General features: G+C 42.3%; 1 protein-coding gene across 1 annotated transcript in view; it reads left to right on the top strand.

The window, feature by feature from the left end:
• Window positions 1-19828, top strand: part of SORCS3 (sortilin related VPS10 domain containing receptor 3) — a 2496310-nt gene that overhangs the window by 2454573 nt on the left and 21909 nt on the right. Inside the window, exon 26 of the mRNA XM_085603452.1 lies at window positions 5177-5337. Coding sequence (XP_085459578.1) covers window positions 5177-5337 — 161 coding nt within the window. The remainder of the gene's footprint in view (window positions 1-5176; window positions 5338-19828) is intronic.

The raw sequence follows: 19828 nt of genomic DNA, 5'->3' as shown, positions 1-19828 counted from the left end.
TTATCACGTAGGAGACTGTAGATTAGTTTTCCACACTGAAGGTTTGTAGGTATCGGCAGAGGGCAAGGAAGGTTGTTGCAGAATCTTCCAAGCTTGTAAGTGATGCGGTTCTCCACTGACGGTGCTACATAAATGTCATTGCCTTCATTCATTTATTTGTAACGATTCACTTTTAAGGTAAAGGAATATGTCTAAAGGTACAGACTTGAGTATCTTAAAGGTTTTCTTTTTACTTCTCCTAGACACCATTTTATGTTTTAATAGCACTCTGTATAGACATCGCTGGCCTTTACAATGCCTAGGACTGGAAAAAAAGATGGCTTAAGAAAAAATATGTGCTTATCGGGGTGTTGGACCTGCGATGGGCAAGCCCAGCACAAAGGGGGGTAGCTTGGCTCGAGTGACAAGGCGGTAGAAGGCTGTTGTGTTAAGCCGGCTATGACCAAATAATAACTCCCTGCACACCACATAAAAAGAAGGACACCACACCACTGTTATAGAAAAATACGTTTCGTTAATGTAAAAGTTCTCTGGGTTGGAAGAAGTTCAATTAGTTAATCACATTCACCTTTCTTACATGGGTTTGATTAGCTGTGTACTGGTTGCGTAGGAATAAATGGTTGGACTCTAATAAATAAATATACTGGATAAATATCAGGATTCAATACATTTGGAATAAATATCAGCAATGACTGGAATAAATATCAGCAAAACATCACAGTTGCATAGCAAGTTAGATACCGATCGTTTCACATAAATATCTCAGGGTCATACTGGTATCGCTGCCACCAATTAATCACTTTCAGGGTAAACACATTTAGATTGCCATTTAATGCGGAATGCGCGCTCTTACAGTTTTTGAAGTGTTCACGGGTTCAGGCTCTCTGGGCACAAGATACTCGTGATAATCCTTTAGTTGCACTTAAAGCATATTGCGCGTGTATCTGGAAGATAAAGACATACAATGACTACGGCAATTACACTCCGCGGCCAGCCGGTTTAATACTACTGCGGCCGGAGGAGTCTGTGCGCTTCTGTCAACGCAGGCGGGGTCTCCGAAGGTGGCTTCAGTTCACGAGTCCTCAGACCGTCGAACGGGCTGCCGGAGGGGTCAAACTACCTGCGCGCACAGTTCAAAATTGGAGCCGCACCTCAGTCCCGGAACAATGCGGCAACTTCAGGGGAAGAGACGGTCCCACCTCACTTTAGCTGCGCCAGTAAGCGCTCCAGTCAGTATGGCCCTTCTCCCAAGGGCGAAGGGGGGTTCCAGGGGCTCCGCGATCCTCCCTCAGATCTCACTCACGGGGGGCTCCCGCCCACAACAACAGTCCCCAAGTCACTCGGGCAGGGCAGAGACGGTACTCTCGCCCAAATGAAGGCCAGCCTTTCCCCGCCCCAGCGCAGCACCTCACCTTCTGTCCACAATCAGCGCTTCGACGGCGGTGGGTTCGGAGACGTCCGAACGCCCGCCAGGAGGCACTTAAGTTGAAGGGGCCCTGTCAAGGGTCGCAGTCGCGTCTCACCACTGGGGGAGGCGGGGAGGCTCTAACTATGGCCAAAGTCTCCGAGGGGCAGTTGGGCACTCGCTGGCCAGGCGCTGAAGGCGAGAGGTCACTGCTCGCGCTTCTGACTGGAACGCCAGTCAGGGTCCACGCCAACATCCTCGGCTGTACTTCTGCCTGCGCTATCAGCTGCCTCAGGGGGGGGGAACAGGGCAGGTGTCAATCTGGTGTCAAGTCCTCTTCTATGTTTCTTCTCTTCTCCACTTTTTCTCATCATGGCCGCCAGGGACTGGGCCTTTTATAGCCAGTGCCCTGGGGTGCCAGCACGAGCCAGAAGGTTCTAGAACCTTCCCTGGCTGTGTCAATGACATGGCCCTTCCAAGGTGTCTTTTTGGTCATTAGGAGCCACCATACTGGGCTTCCTAAGGCAGCCATTTTGTGTACTTGTAACTTCTGAGGGGATTCCTGTCAGGTTTGCAGGTTACACAAAGTGCGCCAAAACCTCCCAAGGGTCAGAGGTCAGAAGGACTCCAATGGGAGTCACTCTCATAGGGGACAATGGTGTCCACCATTTTAGGGTTGACAACCTCAGTGTGTAATGCCACCGGTTCCGTCAGGCGCCTTGTACATAGGTGCCAGGAACTTGGTGAGCAACTGAGCGTCAAGGAGCATCTAGCCCCATGGGACAACACACAAAAAGGTCCTGGTAGACAAATAAAAAGCGACAAATTTTAGGAGGCACGGGGGAACAAAATAAATCATGGTGTGAGGGGACTCTCAGAAGCAGACAGGTCTAACACGGGGTTAAAGGAAAATGTGTGCAGTTAACTTATTAAAAAGAATGATCAAGAGAATAGATGGCAAGATATACAATCTTCACTTCAGCCCTGGCTGATTTGAATATGAAAGGTGTGTTAGAAAATAACAGAGCAGCCAAACATCAGCAGTAGGATAACAATTGGAAAAAAACCTTGGACCCTGTGCAGCAAAACTCAAAATGAGCAGACCGAGGCATATTTGGAAATGTTCACCATCCTGTGTGATACCAATATCACAACGAAAGTAAAAGCATTGGATTTAGATAGTCCGAAAAACCATCGGATAATGCCTGTATTTGGACCATGTCACCGTGTGTTGTATGATTGTACTGTTTAACAAGAGCTAATAGTGAGTTCTGGTGCAGGCAAGAAACAGATTACTGGTACATGTTCAAAAAATAGTAAGTGGTTTAAAGAATTGCAAGGATCATTTGATTATTTTTTTTATGTATTGAAAATCTTTTTACTATCTGTTAAATATTGTTTATGAATGTTTAGAAAGGTATACAGTTATGTTTTTAATCATGAAAAGATACAAATACAATTCTGGTAGCCCATAAAATAAAATCCCCAATGAAGAAATTAAACCGAATAATAGATACTGCGTTATACTGTGCCACTACAAATACCTTGTGAATGCCTGTTCTTTAAAATAATTATTTATCTGAGAGATAGCAAAAGGAAACATTATAAGCAACTCATTTGAAATAACTCGATTTATACCAAAAAATAAAAAGGTCATATGCATATTGCTGTCATGTATGATATAGTCTCTCCTATTCTCTGACATATTCTCATAAAATATGTTATGAGAACTCAAGTCCCCATGTTGTCTGATAGTCTTATTACATTAGCTTGACATTGTTGAAAGTCCCTCATTCTCAGTCATTTAGTCGTCCTAGTTTACCATGTTTAACCAATGAATGACGCCTAAATATGTGGCACTTGTCACCACATATGAACCAACTGTTCTTAATTAAGCCTTGCCGGCAAAAAGACCCACAATGTGCCCAATAGCACCAGGAAATTTTAAATAATCCACCTCCCCCTCTGATCAGGCACTGCTGAAGTGCTTTTGGTAGTAGCCTTTAAAACCACCAAATGATTCTTACCCATGTGGTCAGTTTCTGTTTAAGAATTTAGAGCCTATTCTGCCCTCCTCCATGAGTCAATCCTAAACGGCGGCATTCTATTGCCATTTCATTCTTTCTACCCACTGCTGACTTGCTCACTCTCACTCTCAGTGTCCCATACAATGGCAATATCGACATTCAGGCAAAAATAAGACATGTATGTCTATAAACATAGGCACATACATGTGGTAACACGTCAGTAATGCTCTACAACTCCTAGGAAGCGACCCATCCCTTTCAAACCTTTGTAACTATTTACTAGACCTTGGAGAACCTTTTTTTTACATGGGATGAAATCTAGAAAATGTCATAACCTTTGTGATACTTGAATTTCACAATATTTCATAAGCTTTCACAAGCATAAAAGCTCAAAGTTTCACTTGCTTTTCACACACGGGAGCTGGGTTTGAGATACCGCCTAGTACTTTTCTGAAACTGTTGCAAGTATACAAAAACATTTAATTTTGTGAAGAAAATCATTTCAACAGCCCCTATGTCTCAAACCTTCCTCAGCCTACCATAATCCCTTCCACAATAAAACCTACCAATAGTTTGTTGTTTCCTTAGGCTTTCCATATTATAGTTAATGCTACCAGCCAAATAGCCACAAAATTACCCAGCTTTCCCATTCTTTATAACTCAGCTCAATAAAGCTTTTACTGTCTATTCAGTTGACCTGTGGCTAGCACCCCTTCCTCCCAGTGCCCGGTTCCATAGGTTATCACTGCCAAAACACGTTTCCTGGCATGCTGTGGGACTTCTTTTTTTGGGGGGGGGGGGATTGCATGGTCCATCCTTCCTTTATGAGGAAGTGGGATGGGGTCAGGCTGCTCTTGTTACTATAGCCTCTGTCCAGACGTACACCACAGACTATGGGGCTGAGTACGATGTCGGGTGGACACACGTCCGACTGACACTGTATCGGTCTGGTACCGCCCGACCTTAGGTTGGCAGTTCTGACTGCAGGATTACGGTGCAACTGCCCATAGGGCGGTCGCAAACATGCATTGTACAATGGAAGCTAGTGTGGTGGGCGGTAAAGGCCCCCAGAACAAGCTTTCATTGTAAAATGGATGTTTTGAAGCATCCCTGCACCATGTGGCAGGCACCACATGGTACAGGGATGTTGAGGAGTGCAATAGGTGCTCCCAAGACACCATAGAGGGGGGCAGGGGGGAAGGGGACCCTGCTAGGGGCCCCAAAGTTACTTTCCACCTACCTTTTCATGGCAGGGAGACCGCCATGAAAGGACAGGCAGAATCTGCCATCATAATCCTGACAGAGGAGTCGAGCCGGGCCAAGGGAGGGGATTATGGTGCATTCTTACTTACCGATGGGCTCCTTTAGCACGTCGGAAGCGCCGCGGACAGTCCCTCCACCCAATGCCTACAACCACCGCATTATAATGTGGCGGGAGGTCCACAGGGGCAGATGTCGGTGGTAACGACACTGATGAGCCGGCTGTGTCAGTCCCACCGACATCATAATCAGCCGCTATGTTATAAATTGGCTGGGCCCAATGTTTCCACTGCAGGTGATCCCTAGTGCGGGAAATACTGGGCCAGTTGGATTGGTATTCCAGCCCGAGATGTCATACCAGGCCTATTTTAATAGACGCCATGGCTGTAATCGGCCTTTGCATGTGCTGTGATTACAATGCGCTGGATCTTTACTCTAAAACCACAGTCCAAAATCTAACATTATTTTATTCTCTTTGATACAGGAAAATCCCATGGATTAATATTTATGCCCAAGTGCAGCATGACAAGGAACAAGAGATGATTGGCTCTGTCAGCCAAAGTGAAAATGCCCCCAAAATTACCCTCAGCGACTTCACAGCACCAGAGGAACTATCAGAGAAAGAGCGCGATACGCGAGTTATAGGTAAATAAGCACGACCATTTGATTATGAGGGTATCATTCTTTCAAAGAACTATGTACCTGACGTATTACAGCTTTTTTACCCATTCTGTGTCGGGGGAGAATGCGTTGACATATATGGGTCTATACTGAGTAATGGCGTATCTTTTAAAACGTATGCAATATATACAGATGCCTCATTTCATGAACTGTATGATTATTTGTGCATCCCTCCATGTCCTTTGTGGGGTAATCATGCAGAATCAGTACTTCCATCATTCCTTCATTTGTTCCTCATTTAAGTACGCTGTGAGCTGAAGAGCAATGCTGCGCGTGTATGCTAAATTCTCACAGTAGGGGCACGTGCTAATTCCTTGCAGCATGCGGTGCTGCTGACAGCAGAAGCGTGGAGGTGAAATAAATATAAAACTGCATTTCATGCTCAGCAGCACATTGCTAAGTAGAGGGCAATTAGTGGGCTCCTTATGAATTACCTTTACGGGCAGATATAAGTATATAGAAAATATCCTGAATGGAAGAGGCATAATGCTAAATGCACCTAAACATTCGAACTTGTGAAATATCATTTGCCAGTTTTTATTGTCTAGAGTGTTTGATATTAGTCTCCATTAGTCCTACGATAAACAAGCAGAGGTGCTCCACTTCTGCATTTAGTCCTTCATTTCGAGTAACTACTGCTTCGGGTAAGAAACAGGGGGGTTCACCGGAAGTGGTATTCCCATGTAAGCAGTGTTTCTGGGTACTTCATTAATTAATCTAGACTCCTGCACAGGCTGCAGCCTGCAACAAGATACTCTGTGTCCCTTGTGCAGGAGAACTTGCTTGCAAGATAAATTCTCCCCTCTGGTCATATTTGCTTCATTTTGTTTTATATTTTATTTATTCAATCATACCGTATAAACAGTATTTCTTCAGTTATTACAGGAAATCATAAAAGTCATTTGTTTTCTGCTTATGCAGAAGCAGTATTAGTGAGTATGCATCAACATAAGTGACTTCCTACGTGTACAGTGGGGAGAGTGCATATGCATGGTCACTGCTTGCACTTTCAGGGGTCCAACTAATGAAAGGGATTATCGTCAACACGAATAAAATCAAGTAGGATTTTGCCTGGAATACTTAAGGTGGATAGTAGGTACATTTTCACCTTTGCTGGAGAGCGCAGTACACAGACGTGTATCACATATTGTGTGATATCCCCAACATTGTGATGGCCCAGGGTGCATTCTCAATGTGACCTGAAAATACAGGGTCATTAAAACTGTCATACAAATATTCTGTCCCTGGGGGAGGTCAGGTGCCTATACCAGCGCTGTGCAGCTGCCCTACCAACGGCCAGTTAAGCTAATTCCTACATCTGTGCGTCAATGTATGCCCACATGCTTTTTCAGAAGTACTGAGGTCCCTAGAAAGGTGAGCAGTCTAAAACAGAATCCATCTTGAAAGAGTCCTCAGGCTCCCCTGCAAAGATAGAGTATGTGATAGAGGGGTACACTTGTTCAGATACATGCAGTTTGATCAAGCCATGCTACCTGTATCTATTCCAGGAAAGCCTGGAATAGCTTTAGAAAGGGACCTGTTGCCAATGTGTGCTAAGAACGTGACTGCAACCACGTGGCTGACCAAAAGCGGCCTTTATTTTGCCCTCCATCAGGAGTATGGCTTACTTGCTGCATGTTTTGCATTTGGGCAAGCACAAAGGATGACGTGATTTATTCCTGCATGAGGCATACCTCTATGTGACTAGAGGATCTGCATTGGTGCTTTCATGTTGCAGATAATGTGGTCCCGCCTCTGCTGTAACATCAAAGTGTGCCTGTTGACCTCAAGAAGTATCAAGAACAGCCAGAACTCAGGCGAAAATAGCACAATGAAGATATTTGAAAGAGGTGCAAGACACAAAGATAATTTTAGATTATGCTGGTGAAGATTTACTATATCTTGATTGTAGAACAGGACACGCATGATACAACCTAATAAGATAAGCATCGGAACACTCAGTCCTTGATCATGATGAACATGATTATGCTATTTTCTGAACAAACAAATGGCAATATGCTCTGTGATCAAAACTCACATCCTTGCACCTGGGGAAACCCGAGCAATACTCGCCAGAGCAAACTGCTCAAAGTGCTATTTGCTCATGCATTAACCCGTTCCCTGCTCATGACGGAACCACTCCGTCATGAGCCACGGGCACCGTGTGCTCATAACGGAGTGGTTCCGTCATGCTGCGGCCGTTGGCGGCCGCTCCGCCCAAGCGGCACTGATTCCCCGCCTGTGCGGGCGATCAATGCAAGTGGGCGGAGTCATGACGGAACCACGCCGTCATGAGCACAGCTCGCCCGTGACTCATGACGGCGTGGTTCCGTCATGAGCATGGCAGCGCCGCGCTGACCCCAAACCCCGCCAGCGCCGAGGCGGAATTTGTGCCGCGGCGAAGGGGTTAATGAGAAATAATCAGTGAATTGCAATAAATTTATCATAAAGAGGAGTGGGAAAAGTTTCAGTGCTTTATGAAACTTCATAGGTCTGGAAGAACCTTGCAAATTTCAATGTATCCTGAAATATGTGAAACATTGTGTGATGAGGATTCTATAAAAAATATGTTGGGAGAAAAAACAGTGAGGAACTATTTGAAGTAGAGTTTTTCAGCAAAACAGATGTTGGTGCTAGAAAACGTTGACCAAGGCTTAACTGGGGGAAAAATTCTCCTATGGCATATTTTATGAAGGCTCGACTTTATAAACCTTGCTCAATTTTTACCAGTAGGACCTTAAAATTGCACACTCCAATATATGTATAGCTTGAAGTATATTATGGAAGACATTTTCCATGATCAGTGGACAAGCATACATTCTTTGACGCACTTGAGTATAGACATGAATGTTACACATCAGGTAAAATTCCATTGCATCCTCAATTGATCATGAACTTCTATGCCCTGTTTAGTGAAGTGAGATTTTGGTACACTTTATGGATGTGAATTGGTGCACTGATATGTAGCAGGTGCTGCCTTTTGCTGCTTCTAGCATTACTTCCCATAATCAATCAATCCTTGCCTCTGCTGTTGTGGATATTTTGTACGTGAGTGTGACAGTACAACTTAACCCCGAAGAGGCATCTGACAAGTGGATATTAAATTCAAAGTAATCAAGCTAGAAAAAACCTTTGTGAGTATAATTTCCGAGATGATTTATTGTTTACACTTGTATACGTATGCAGCTGTACACATTTCAGGGGTGGGCATCGTTTGCCTAAATTTTTCCTGTAAAGAGCTTATTCCAGCAATATTATGAAACCCTAAATGAGGTGCCTAAAAAGTATTTTTCCCCATCATGTGTGAGGTAAGCATATATCTCGCACAGAAAAGTTGCTTGAGATCAAGAGCAAACTGGGTAAAGCAGAAAATGTCTAGTCTGAGAAGGAACTGTCTCTTAGAGAGGCATTTACTATATAAATCAGGCTCCAATGAGCAACATTCATGTGAAATTTGGCTTTATGCAAATGGCAAGAATGTCTATGTTTCTTGTCATGTGAAATTAAGAGCTTATGCGAGATCACATCTGCATAATGAAAAATCCACACATGCCTATCGGCTATCCAGTACTATACACTGAAGCAAAAAAACAATATTACCATATGAGCCATAATACAATACAAACTACTGTAAATACTATTCCAGCATAATAGGCAAACACTTAAATCACTACTAGTAACAAATATTTGCTTTGTTTGAGATTTGCTAACCTTGTACCAAAGTCATTTCAGAAAGAAAGTAATCACTTTAGAGGATAGCAAATTCCTTTTGGTCTTATATTTAGTGTCAAGAATGGGGTTATTCCTTTGGGAGGGAGTGCTCCTGCCTAAGCAATTAATCTACTTGGCGAAACCACAGTTCTAAAATAATTTCTGCTCAATCCCTGGTTGGAAAATAGAGATAGATTTAATGTGCAAGATCATCATAATATGTTAAAGGTAAGCCGAGATATGAATTTGTAAAGTTTTAATGCAAAAAGTGCTAAAGAAAAAAAAAATGCCTTTATTCAATAGGTACTGTTTATGATTGTGTAGGACTTAGGTTTGACTTTAGACTGACAGCGATAGAGCAGAGGTCGGATACACAAAGTTGGTCATCCCAGTCAAAGTTATTATCTTTTAACTTAGTCTCTGAAATGAAGATCAAACTCTTGCAGTGGGACAAGATCCAAGACTGTGTTTGACCAGGGTGCCTCAAAGTTGCATACTTCATTGTTGAGCTCCCACTTAAGTTGTTAGTTTTGGTGCCAAAGACGCAGAGTGTGACAAACCTGGATTTTGTAGCCACCAAGATTGCTTCATAGGTTCAGTAGATTTGCTGCCTCATCCTAGTGGGGCAAGGTTGGAAGTTGTAGCCAGGCAGAACTCCACAAGGTCTGATACCTTTTCCCTGGAGGTCCCACTGAACAAGTTTTTAGTGCATCAGAAATCTCAGAGTACGACAAAAATGTTTTATTTGCCCCCTAGGATGTGACCTTCCTCAGTAAGCATTCTTGGAATCTCCAAGCCAAAAGAGATAGTGCTAAATGTGCTATTTGTTCTGCCAACTGTTACTGTGCAGTGACAATTAACTAATGACTTCTAAGTGGTTAGCAGTTAACTCCCATCTGCTGTTTCCGGGCTCATAGGCAGGCTATGATGCTCTGAGCCAGAGTTTTTAACTCTGGCAGCCCAGGAATTGTATTGCAGCACTGGTTGGGCTAAGTAGTAAAACTGTTTTAGGCCAGTTTTGGCTCAGCCAGCACAAAGTACATTTTTATGAAGTTTCTTTTTAAGTTAAGTTGTCAAAAACCTGAACTTGCCATTAAATCAGATTTTGAAAATTAAGAAATGACTTCAAGACATTTGCCAGGTGAAAATAGGAAATAAAGATGTTCATCCCATTTAGTCATGTTCAGGCAAAGTCTACTCATCAACATAGCTTTTCGCTTTATTTCACTTTAGGAGCACGATAACCCCAGCATTCAGTGTGCCCTATTTTTATATATTAGCACTCTGACATCGGGGCTTAAAAGCACACTTCAGAGGTGAATTTACAATCCATAAATATAAGCTTTTTCTGCAAGGCAAAAACACTTTCCTCTGCAGTGTATCACCACAATGCATTTCATCTGCAGCCCAGGCATAACACAATGATGTTACTGATAGACATATATTTTGCCTTATATGTGGGTGCTGTAAATACACAATTCTGCCCTCCTGATATTAAACTTCCATGCAATAGGTGCAGTTTCGACACCATCTACAATGATGTTTCAGGATAATGAGAGTATATCAATTTTACCAATACCATCTTAGGGACAGAACATATGCACTGTGAAACCTGAATAGCAGTGTCACAGTGAACACAATCCTAATACCAGCAAAAAGAGTGTCCACAGAAAGGTGAATCATCTGGAGTGACCATGAGGAAAAGGCAAATTTGGTTCACCTTGAATCCAAGGAAGAGTTATAGGTCAAATAATGTGTCTATGAAACCTATGCATGTGAGTACATGTGTATGGTTACAATGAACATTATAGCGATTCACTGATTTAATTTATGGAGACACTGGTAACTTCCCCTGACCTTTGTCTTGGTGGGAGTTTAAGATTTCCATGAATCTGAAGTCAGATGACTCAGTTAAGTATGAAATAATTACTTGTTTGATAACCTTTAATAGTAAAAAAATATTCATGGAACCTAGTGAACTTACAGTTCTATGCTTGAGAGAAAATTTTTATATTTTACCTTTTCTGCTAAACACAGAAATTATGTATAACTACGTTTCCTCTTAATCAGCAGATAAATTACGCTTAGAACATACTGTTGGCTTAGCGGTATGTCTCCATGTGCGAACCTATTATAGCTTCTTAATGACTGCAACATAGAAATCTACAGTAATGAATGATGAGTAAATAATCAGTAAGGGATCCGTTGGTCCTGGTGTAGATAGTTCATGTTGCAAATAATTATTTGAAATCAATATCAGTGATACTTATATATCCCATTTTGACTATATGTAAGGCTTTTATAATTATATTAGGCACAATCTACAGGGGTTATAGTGAATTTCGGTGGAGGTTAATAAGACAGACTGGTGAGCACTGATGCAGAAAAAGATTAAATTAATGCAAAAATATGATGTACCACAAACGTTAAGGAAAATTATTTATCAGGAAAACATCAAACATTCTAGGAAGAGAACAAAAGGTTAATGATTATAGTGCTAAAATTATTCACACTTTAGCTAGGATATCTCAAAAGGATACACTTAAACACATCATTAAGCAGAGAGAAGACGTGCTGGAGCATAGCTGTGGAGGGTATAAAATGCAAGAAAGTATGTTGACCTATCCACACGTTCTTCCAGGGTTGAGACTGAGGAAACTCAAAGTTATTCAGAGCCAATCAATGTAAAACAAATAACTAATGACCAGAATTAGTAATTATGTGGGTTATTTACATTAAAGAAAGTTGAGAAATCTTTCAAAATTATTAAATGTAGAAAATCCTCTTATTCTGAAGTTCATAAAGCAGTATAATAGCTTTACTACCTATTATATACATATAAACATTGTCTTGGCAGGACACAGTGCTGGTTTTACCTAAATCTCTTGACAAGTTACCAACATTTTAGTGATGCTCAAAGACCAAACATAAGATTTATATGGGTAGTAGAGGTAAATACAAGTGTTTAATAATGGTTTGAGGGATTATATAGGAAATTATAGAAATACCATCCTAGTGAGATAAGATTTGTCACCGCCTTCATTTGTCTCACAATAAATGTCATCCAGCAAGCTGACAAACTACCCTAATGATTTCTTGTCTTGTGAAACTGTTTTCCTAAGGATGCCTTTATCTAAATGCCATGCAACTACTGTTTTCTGAGGAAGCCCCAACATTACACTCTTCCTGCTTCCCTAGAAACTCTTCTCTCCAAATCTTCTTTGTGTTTCCATCAGAAGGAAGCTGCATAATCCCTCTTCCTGTTTTTGTTGTAGCTCAGTTTCTTCTACCATCTAAAATTACCCCTCTGGTCTTTCTTTTATGTACCCTTCCTTCCTGTTTCCTTTTGTCATCCTTGTTTATACTGCCCGTTTCCGATATGTCATGGTTAAAGTATTAAAAAGAAAGACTTCCTAAACAACACATTCCCATTTTTTTCTTAATGTAGGAGTTCTTACTGCTCAAAATATATTTGGAATTCTAAAATGCTTTGAAGGATTTTTGAATGTAATTAAAAACCCAGGATTCTATCCCAAGTGAGGTATATGTTTTGACAGAAAATCTTATTCTTTTAAGGGTTTTTCGGAAATGGATTGTCCTCGTTATGTGAACTTTGCCATGTGGATATATGCCAGCATTTTGGTACAAGGCCAATATTCTCCAAAGTAGATGCTCTTTAAAATGAAGGCAGATCCCTATGAAAATATACTAGTTAATATGCTAAATGATATGTAATTGTTGAAAATTATTCTTTGGAAGACCAGCATGACTTTTGTTCCCGGATAGAATTTACATGACCATGCTTTAATATTGAACCTGTAATGCATACAACATGCAAGCACCATGACTCCATGCCCTCAATACTGATTCAAGGGAGACATGTTATCATGTCTGTTGAAGGTATTAAATGGGTCCTGTAAAAATTGAGGGTTTCTCACCTCAATGTAATATACACAGGCCCTGTATTACAACACCACAACTTTGATTATAATAAGCTATGCTGTAATAACTTCTACAGCTGAAGCACAGGAAGCCTGTAGGGAAGCACAAGGAGCCAAAGCTTTAAAATATTTTCTCAGAGCCTTGTATTGAGGGTAATATGTTACCATAATGAAGTTCATTTTTCTAAATATAAATTTGTGAACTCTAGTCCTTTTTTATGCTTCCAAGTCTTGTATGAGAAAACATACTAGTTCCTGGTATGCTCTGAACTCATTCTTATGGGACAGTTTCCCAAGGTTTGGAAAAAGGCATCCATTCTTCCATTGATAAAAAAACTCTCTTTCTACCCTAACAAGGCAAAAAGTTACCACCTTATCTCACCTCAGTCAATGCCAGCCAAAATCTTAGAAATACATCTTAACACAGAACTGTCAATATTTCTAGATAAAACTGAAGTACTGGATGGTGAGCAATATGGGTTCAGGAGGAAACATAGTACAGAGTGCCCTTTGATAGTCACCACTGAGGAGATTAGATCAATTGTGGACAACAGAGTGGTGGTCCTGCTGGATCTTTTCGCAGCCTTCGACACTGTGAGTCACACTGTGCTAGGAGATTGTTCAGACAACATAGGTATAGGAGGGTTGGCACTCAATCTGCTACGCTCTTTTCTCTCTGGGAAAGAACAATTGGTCTCTCTTGGTGAGTATACAACAAAATCCTTCCCACTGTCTTGTGGTGTTCCACAAGGATCCACTGGTATAACGAAAATTGAGGGGGCCTCCCTGCAAGGAACGTGAAGGGGCCCCCTCCGAGCTCAATCAAGACCTCTCCGGCTGAGCTGAGGGGGCCCCCTGGAGCTTGGGCCCCCCCACACCGCGGGGGCTGCGGGTGCCTGTGTTACGCCCCTGCAAGGATCCTCTTTGTGTCCCACCCTATTTAAATTTATGTTGTCCCCTTGGCCAGGCTTATTCACTACTTTGGATTCTCTACAATTTCATATGCAGACAATACACAAATTGTGGTGTTAATTTCAAACGATGTTGATGACAATGCCAAACATTTCAATAACTGTATGTGTGAAGAATGTAAATGGATAAGAGAAAACTGCCTCAAAATAAATTCAGAGGTCCTCCTGTTCCAAAAGAGACCACCTTATGGAACATGTCCTGGTGGCCCAAAGATCTGGGTCCCCTTCCCTTGCCAGTCCATAAAGTTAGGAATCTAGGAGTGATCTTCGATGTAAGTCTCACCTTCTCCGATAAGATAAACAAGTAAACCTCTTCCTGCTTTTTTCTGCTTAGAACTCTGAAAAAGATTTGTCCATTCATTACATTCAATCTTCAGTAATTGGTAATCATTGCCCTGGTGCTTTCCAAGTTACATTACTGAAATGCCCTTTACAAGGGCATCAATCAACAATATCTGAATAAACTGCACATTTTACAAAATGCAGCAGCTTGTTGCCTAATACAAATTTTTAAAGTTCACATCTGTCTCATGTGTATTGTTGCAGCTACACCAGCTTCCCATTAGGAAGAGAGTAGCCTTAAATGCACCTTGTATTGCTCACAAATTCCTTCATTACATAGCTCATGAGTATCTTATGAGAAAGTTCAAATGGTACACACCTTGGAGTGCTCTTCGATCAGCCACCCTGAGAAAAGTGGAAACACCTAAAATAAACAAAGCATCCTGGGGTGGCAGAAGCTTTATTTCCTCAACTTGCAAACTCTGGAACAAAATGCCTTTGCATTTCAAAGCCCAGTCTAATGTACCTGTTTTAGGAAACAACTTGAAACCTGGCTTTTTTCATCTATGCTGCCCAATTCATTTCATATACTGTTACATCTAGCAAATGCCAGCGCCAAGATGCCTTTAGGCATTTGTGCTCTCTATACACAATATCAATATCGATATTAATGAATCAACTAAAACAGTTTTACTGTCACTTATATGTTAGGAGGATACCATACAGCAGTATCTAATAATTAAATACCTAGGTGTATGGTACTCATGTGAACTAAAGAGTTTAGTGACAGAATATCGAAACCTTAAATATCGTTCTACCAAAATATTGTGTCAAAAATATAATTCACTCTCCGGCCCTAGGCTTCTGAGCTCCCTCCTTGAGTCCCTCCTCTCTCTCTCTCTCTCTTGCTTTTCCTTCTCTCTCCTTTTCTCTTTTTCTCTCTCATGTTTTATGGGGTTTGTGGGGTGGGGAGGGAGGGATTTTGGGGAGTTGGGGTGTTTACAAAACGAATTTGCAGTTCCGTGGCACAGAGACGGCGGGTTGTTTGGACTTTACCTTTCTGCATAGCTGACCGGCGCCGGACTATTAGATTCCGGTTGAAGCCCACTGGAGTCCTCCAGGGCGTAGTTTCAGGGCTTGCTTCCCCTCCTTTTTTCGCACTACTGTACCCCTCCATTAGCGTGTGTTACTATTGGGGAAGTTTGCCTCTTCTGTGTATGGCTTAGGGTCGGTACTCTATTCTTTCCTACATCTTCGCTTGCTGGTCTACTCAGTTGTAATGCAATTGTCATGGTATGTCCTGATTGTCATTCGTTTTGATGCTAATAAAAACAATTTTGACAAAAAAAATATATATAATTCACAAAAATATTGTTTTTCTAAACATATAATGGTTAGTACAATACTATTGAAAAAAATAATATTATTATACACTCATATCGAAAAAATATACACAAAATATCACATATATATATATATATATATATATATTCACTGAAAAAAACATAGGTTTCACACATGTTATAGTTAGCGGAAATTTTACTGATAAAAAACCAATGAAATTCCCCCGTTATAGTTACTGCAGGCAACTATAACTCACGCGACCGCAATCCTCTGCTGATGCTAATACTGTATTTAGACACTTATTTGCCCATGTCTTCTTCCATACATTTTTAGCTATACATATATTACAAATATTTTTTTTTCATAAAGACACATATGTCATCAGCAGAAGATTGCGGTCGCGTGAGTTATAGTTGCCTGCAGTAACTATAACGGGGGAATTTCATTGGTTTTTTATCAGTAAAATTTCCGCTAACTATAACATGTGTGAAACCTATGTTTTTTTCAGTGAATTTGCAAGGTTTTTTAAATGCTAATTCCTAACTATAACGTGTGTGAAACCTATGTTTTTTTCAGTGAATATATATATACATATATATACATTGCACATGCTGCCACTAGTGCCTGTGCTATCTCCAATGAATCTGTCATTGCGCACAATATATTGCATATTATATTTCACGCCCGGTTCATCTTATATCACACTTTTTGGTGCATAGTTTATACCATACACTATATCTAGTTTTCATTTTCAATCGTGCTCTCAGGACTATGTTCTATATAACACTGTGTTCACCTACCCTTTTCACGGGCATTACATTTTGCGATAGGGGGTGGAGGGTCAGGAGGTTCTTCTGCCAAGTGAGCCCGGATTCACAGTCACAAACGTCTTCTTCTTCCTGAATAAAAGTGAGATTATGCTGCATACTTGTTCATATTTTAAGTAGTTCGCACAGACACACGTTTTAAAAACAATAAAGTTCCTAATACCCGCCTTCTCTGAACAGTTAGCTTGCTGCCCCATCCCCCTCCTCCCTATCCTCTGTTGTGTGAATCCATGGAATAGCCTCCTCCCTCCTGCCATGCATGGTCTGATGTGCTGCCACTGCCCTCAATTTAGTATGATGTACCAGTCCACTCCTCCTGCCCTCCATTGCCCAATTCTATGCCCCATCATTGACCTCCTGCTTAAACTCTGTGCTTAGCTTGCTGCCCCTATTCTCCTTCCCCCTGCCCTCCGATGTCTTTGTGCATGCCCCTGCTCCATCCTTTTTGCCCACCATGTCCCATGGACCTGCCACTCCTATCTACTCTGAGTGTTCTGTTGAGCTGCCACTCCCCTCCCACCTGCCTAGCATTGTCAGATGACTGTAACCTGTCCCTGCCACCTCCACCCTGCCTGTCCACATGCCATGCCCCTATCCTCTTCCTCCTGTCCTACATGGTCCATTGTACTGCCACACCCTTCTGCCCTCCCTGGTCTGTTGTGCTGCAACTGCTCCTCCTGCCTGCCCCGTGTGGTCTGTTGTGAGGTCCCTTCCCCTGAACTTTCTTGTCTGTGCACAGGTCCTGACCCTCCCTTCTATCCTCCATCGTCCTTTGTGCATGTCCCTGCACCCTCCTTCTTGCCCATCATAGCCATTGGTCTTCTGTGCTGCCATGGCCCCTCCCACCTTCCCTGTGTGGTCAGTTAGCTGCCCCTGACCCCCTCCCACCTTCCCTCCATGGTCTGTGTGTATGCCATCACAGTCTCACTGTTGCTCTTCATGGTGTGTCTTGCTTCTAGTGCCCATCCTGCCTGACCTCCATGGCTATCTTGCTGCTCCTGCCCTGCCCCCTTGCCCCCAGCCCTCTGTTTACATGTGAAGACCCCTACTCCCTCCCTCCTGGCTTGTCTGTTCCATTGTAATACCCCTGATCCGTCCCTACTGCCCTTTATGGTCTGTAATGCTGCAGCTTTCTCTCCTGTCTGTCCATTATGGTCAGCTAGCTACCATTGCCTCTTGCCCCTCTGTTCTCTGTTGTCCATGTGCATGGTCCTGTCCCCTCCCTCTTGCTTTCTATGGATTGTTGTGCTGCACTCCCGTCCTGCATGCCCTGTGTGGTGTATTGTGCTGCTGCAAACCCTGATGCCTGCCCTGCAGGGTCAGTTTGGTGCACCTCTCCATGTCCCTCTTGTCCTCTGTTATCCAAGTCCATGTCCCTATCCCATTTCCTTCCATGATCCAATGTACCATACTTGCCAACATTTTGAACTTGGTAAGAGGGAGATTTTGAAAAAAAACTGGGGTATTGATTTTCCCCTTTGAGTTACATTGAAAAAGAGGATATTGTAGACAGGAGACAGATCAAATAAAGCCCATTTGAGCTTAAAAACATTGGACGTTTCCTGGCTGAATAGGGTCTGTTGGCATGTATGGTTGTACTACCATTGCCTCTTCCTTCTGCCCACAATGGTCTATTACATTGCCACAGCCTTGAAGGAGGGTAGATTTTGTATCACAGGGGGCCCCTGGCCCGTTCTGTCCACACCTGAAGTATGAGACCCTTGTCCTTGCCCTGCCAGCCGCATTTGTAGGCCGTATTAAATTGACCAGCGGGTCCTGTGTTGCTATATAATTATCCTGAGACATCCTTACCACTCAGCCAGCATAAAACCCCTGTGTAGGCCCTTCTGTTCAATATGTAGGCCTCTTTGTTAAATTGACCATAGCTCTGCAATTTTAGTGTATAGCAGTCTGAAGGCAGGTCTGCGAGGCCTTCTGCTCCAAACTAGTAGCCCCCACCCTACCCGAGTGCTCCGTGCTCGGTATCAAAGTTCAACATCCCACTGAAGCTGTCGACATACAGTAGGCTGCATCCTGGACTGGTACTTGCTTCCTGGGCAGGTTTCCCGCTTTTAAGGAAGTGGCAACCGCAGAGCGTCAAGTTAGGAGAACTGAGGAGGTTTTGTACATGAATATATTGAATTCCCGTACAATACCCATTATTTTCTGCTTGCTCTATGGAACTTACGATAAGCGATTGGCCTGAGAGACTGACCTTTTCACCCAGTCCATTGTCAGCATTAAGTGGGTAAATGACGAAATGTCTGGTAAAATCTGCAGACGAAGCTTTTGGGTAGCATACGTAGGTAGATGTAGCGTGCAAAGGAGCCCACAAAATGATATAAAAAGGGAGCACCCACAGATATCGACGGACTACCTCGCCGTCTGTATGTAGGTTAACAGGCTGTGCAGGTTTTCCCCAAGAGCTGGGAGCTCTTGTCTTCCTTTGCTTAAAATGTCTTGCTCTGCTTTGCTTGAAGTATCTTATTCTATTTTACCTATATGAAATGTCATGTTATGTTTAACCATTGTTCTCTTTACTTTTGCATTTAAAAGATTTTGTATTGTAATTGCAGGAATGCTTGCTCTAAGAGTAAACGTGAGTGTTCCTAGGTAACATTTTCCTTGGTGTAACTTGTTTCTCATGATGCATTTATAGATGTGTTTTCTCTCTCTCTCTGTCAGTACATTAATTGAGATACAGAGAATATCATGACAGCTGTATGATTATCTGGATTCTGTATTTTGTACTTTATGTCTCTATTCTGCGGTTTCTTTGAAGTTGTATCTTCTCATTAAACTGCCATTGTATTCTGCCACCAATTCCATGTCTCATATGTCTGTTTTCTTCATTTTTGGAGCAAGCGTTTCTAGGCACCCCGGCTCAAATTAAGGTGCCCCTTTTGTCCCTGACTCACTCTCCTGCTCAGTTCTGTGGTGGCTCCCGGGGCTCTGGGGACCGCCTCTAGCTTCCTTGACCCGTAATAGATCTTCCCTCCAACAGCCTCTCTTGCAAGTCCTGTATTGTTGGTTTGTTGCCCCTGCCCCCCTTTCCACTGCCCTCCATAGTCTGTTGTGCTTCCACGGCCCTTCCTGCCTGCTCAGTGTGGTTAAATTGTTGCCTTTGCACTCTCCTACCTGCCTTCAATTTTCAGAGTCCGTGCCCCTGGCCTTTGCCTCTCAACAGTATCCCAATGAACAACTAGATTGCTAACATTCTATATTTATTACAAAAGTGTGGAACGCCTGACATCATCTTGATGTAATCAAAACTGTAATACCTAGAGCATTTCCTTTAGAAATTACATATATGAGAGGGTCTTATTTGCATCAAAATTATGGTTAGTGCTCTAAAAGACTAAAATAAGGACATTTTGTC

Source organism: Triturus cristatus, chromosome 1_2 (genome assembly GCF_964204655.1).
Source record: "Triturus cristatus chromosome 1_2, aTriCri1.1, whole genome shotgun sequence".
In the NCBI taxonomy this organism is placed as follows: Eukaryota; Metazoa; Chordata; class Amphibia; order Caudata; family Salamandridae; genus Triturus; species Triturus cristatus.
The sequence above is the reverse complement of the archived record's forward strand: the minus strand, read 5'-3'. Positions and strand labels throughout refer to the sequence as shown.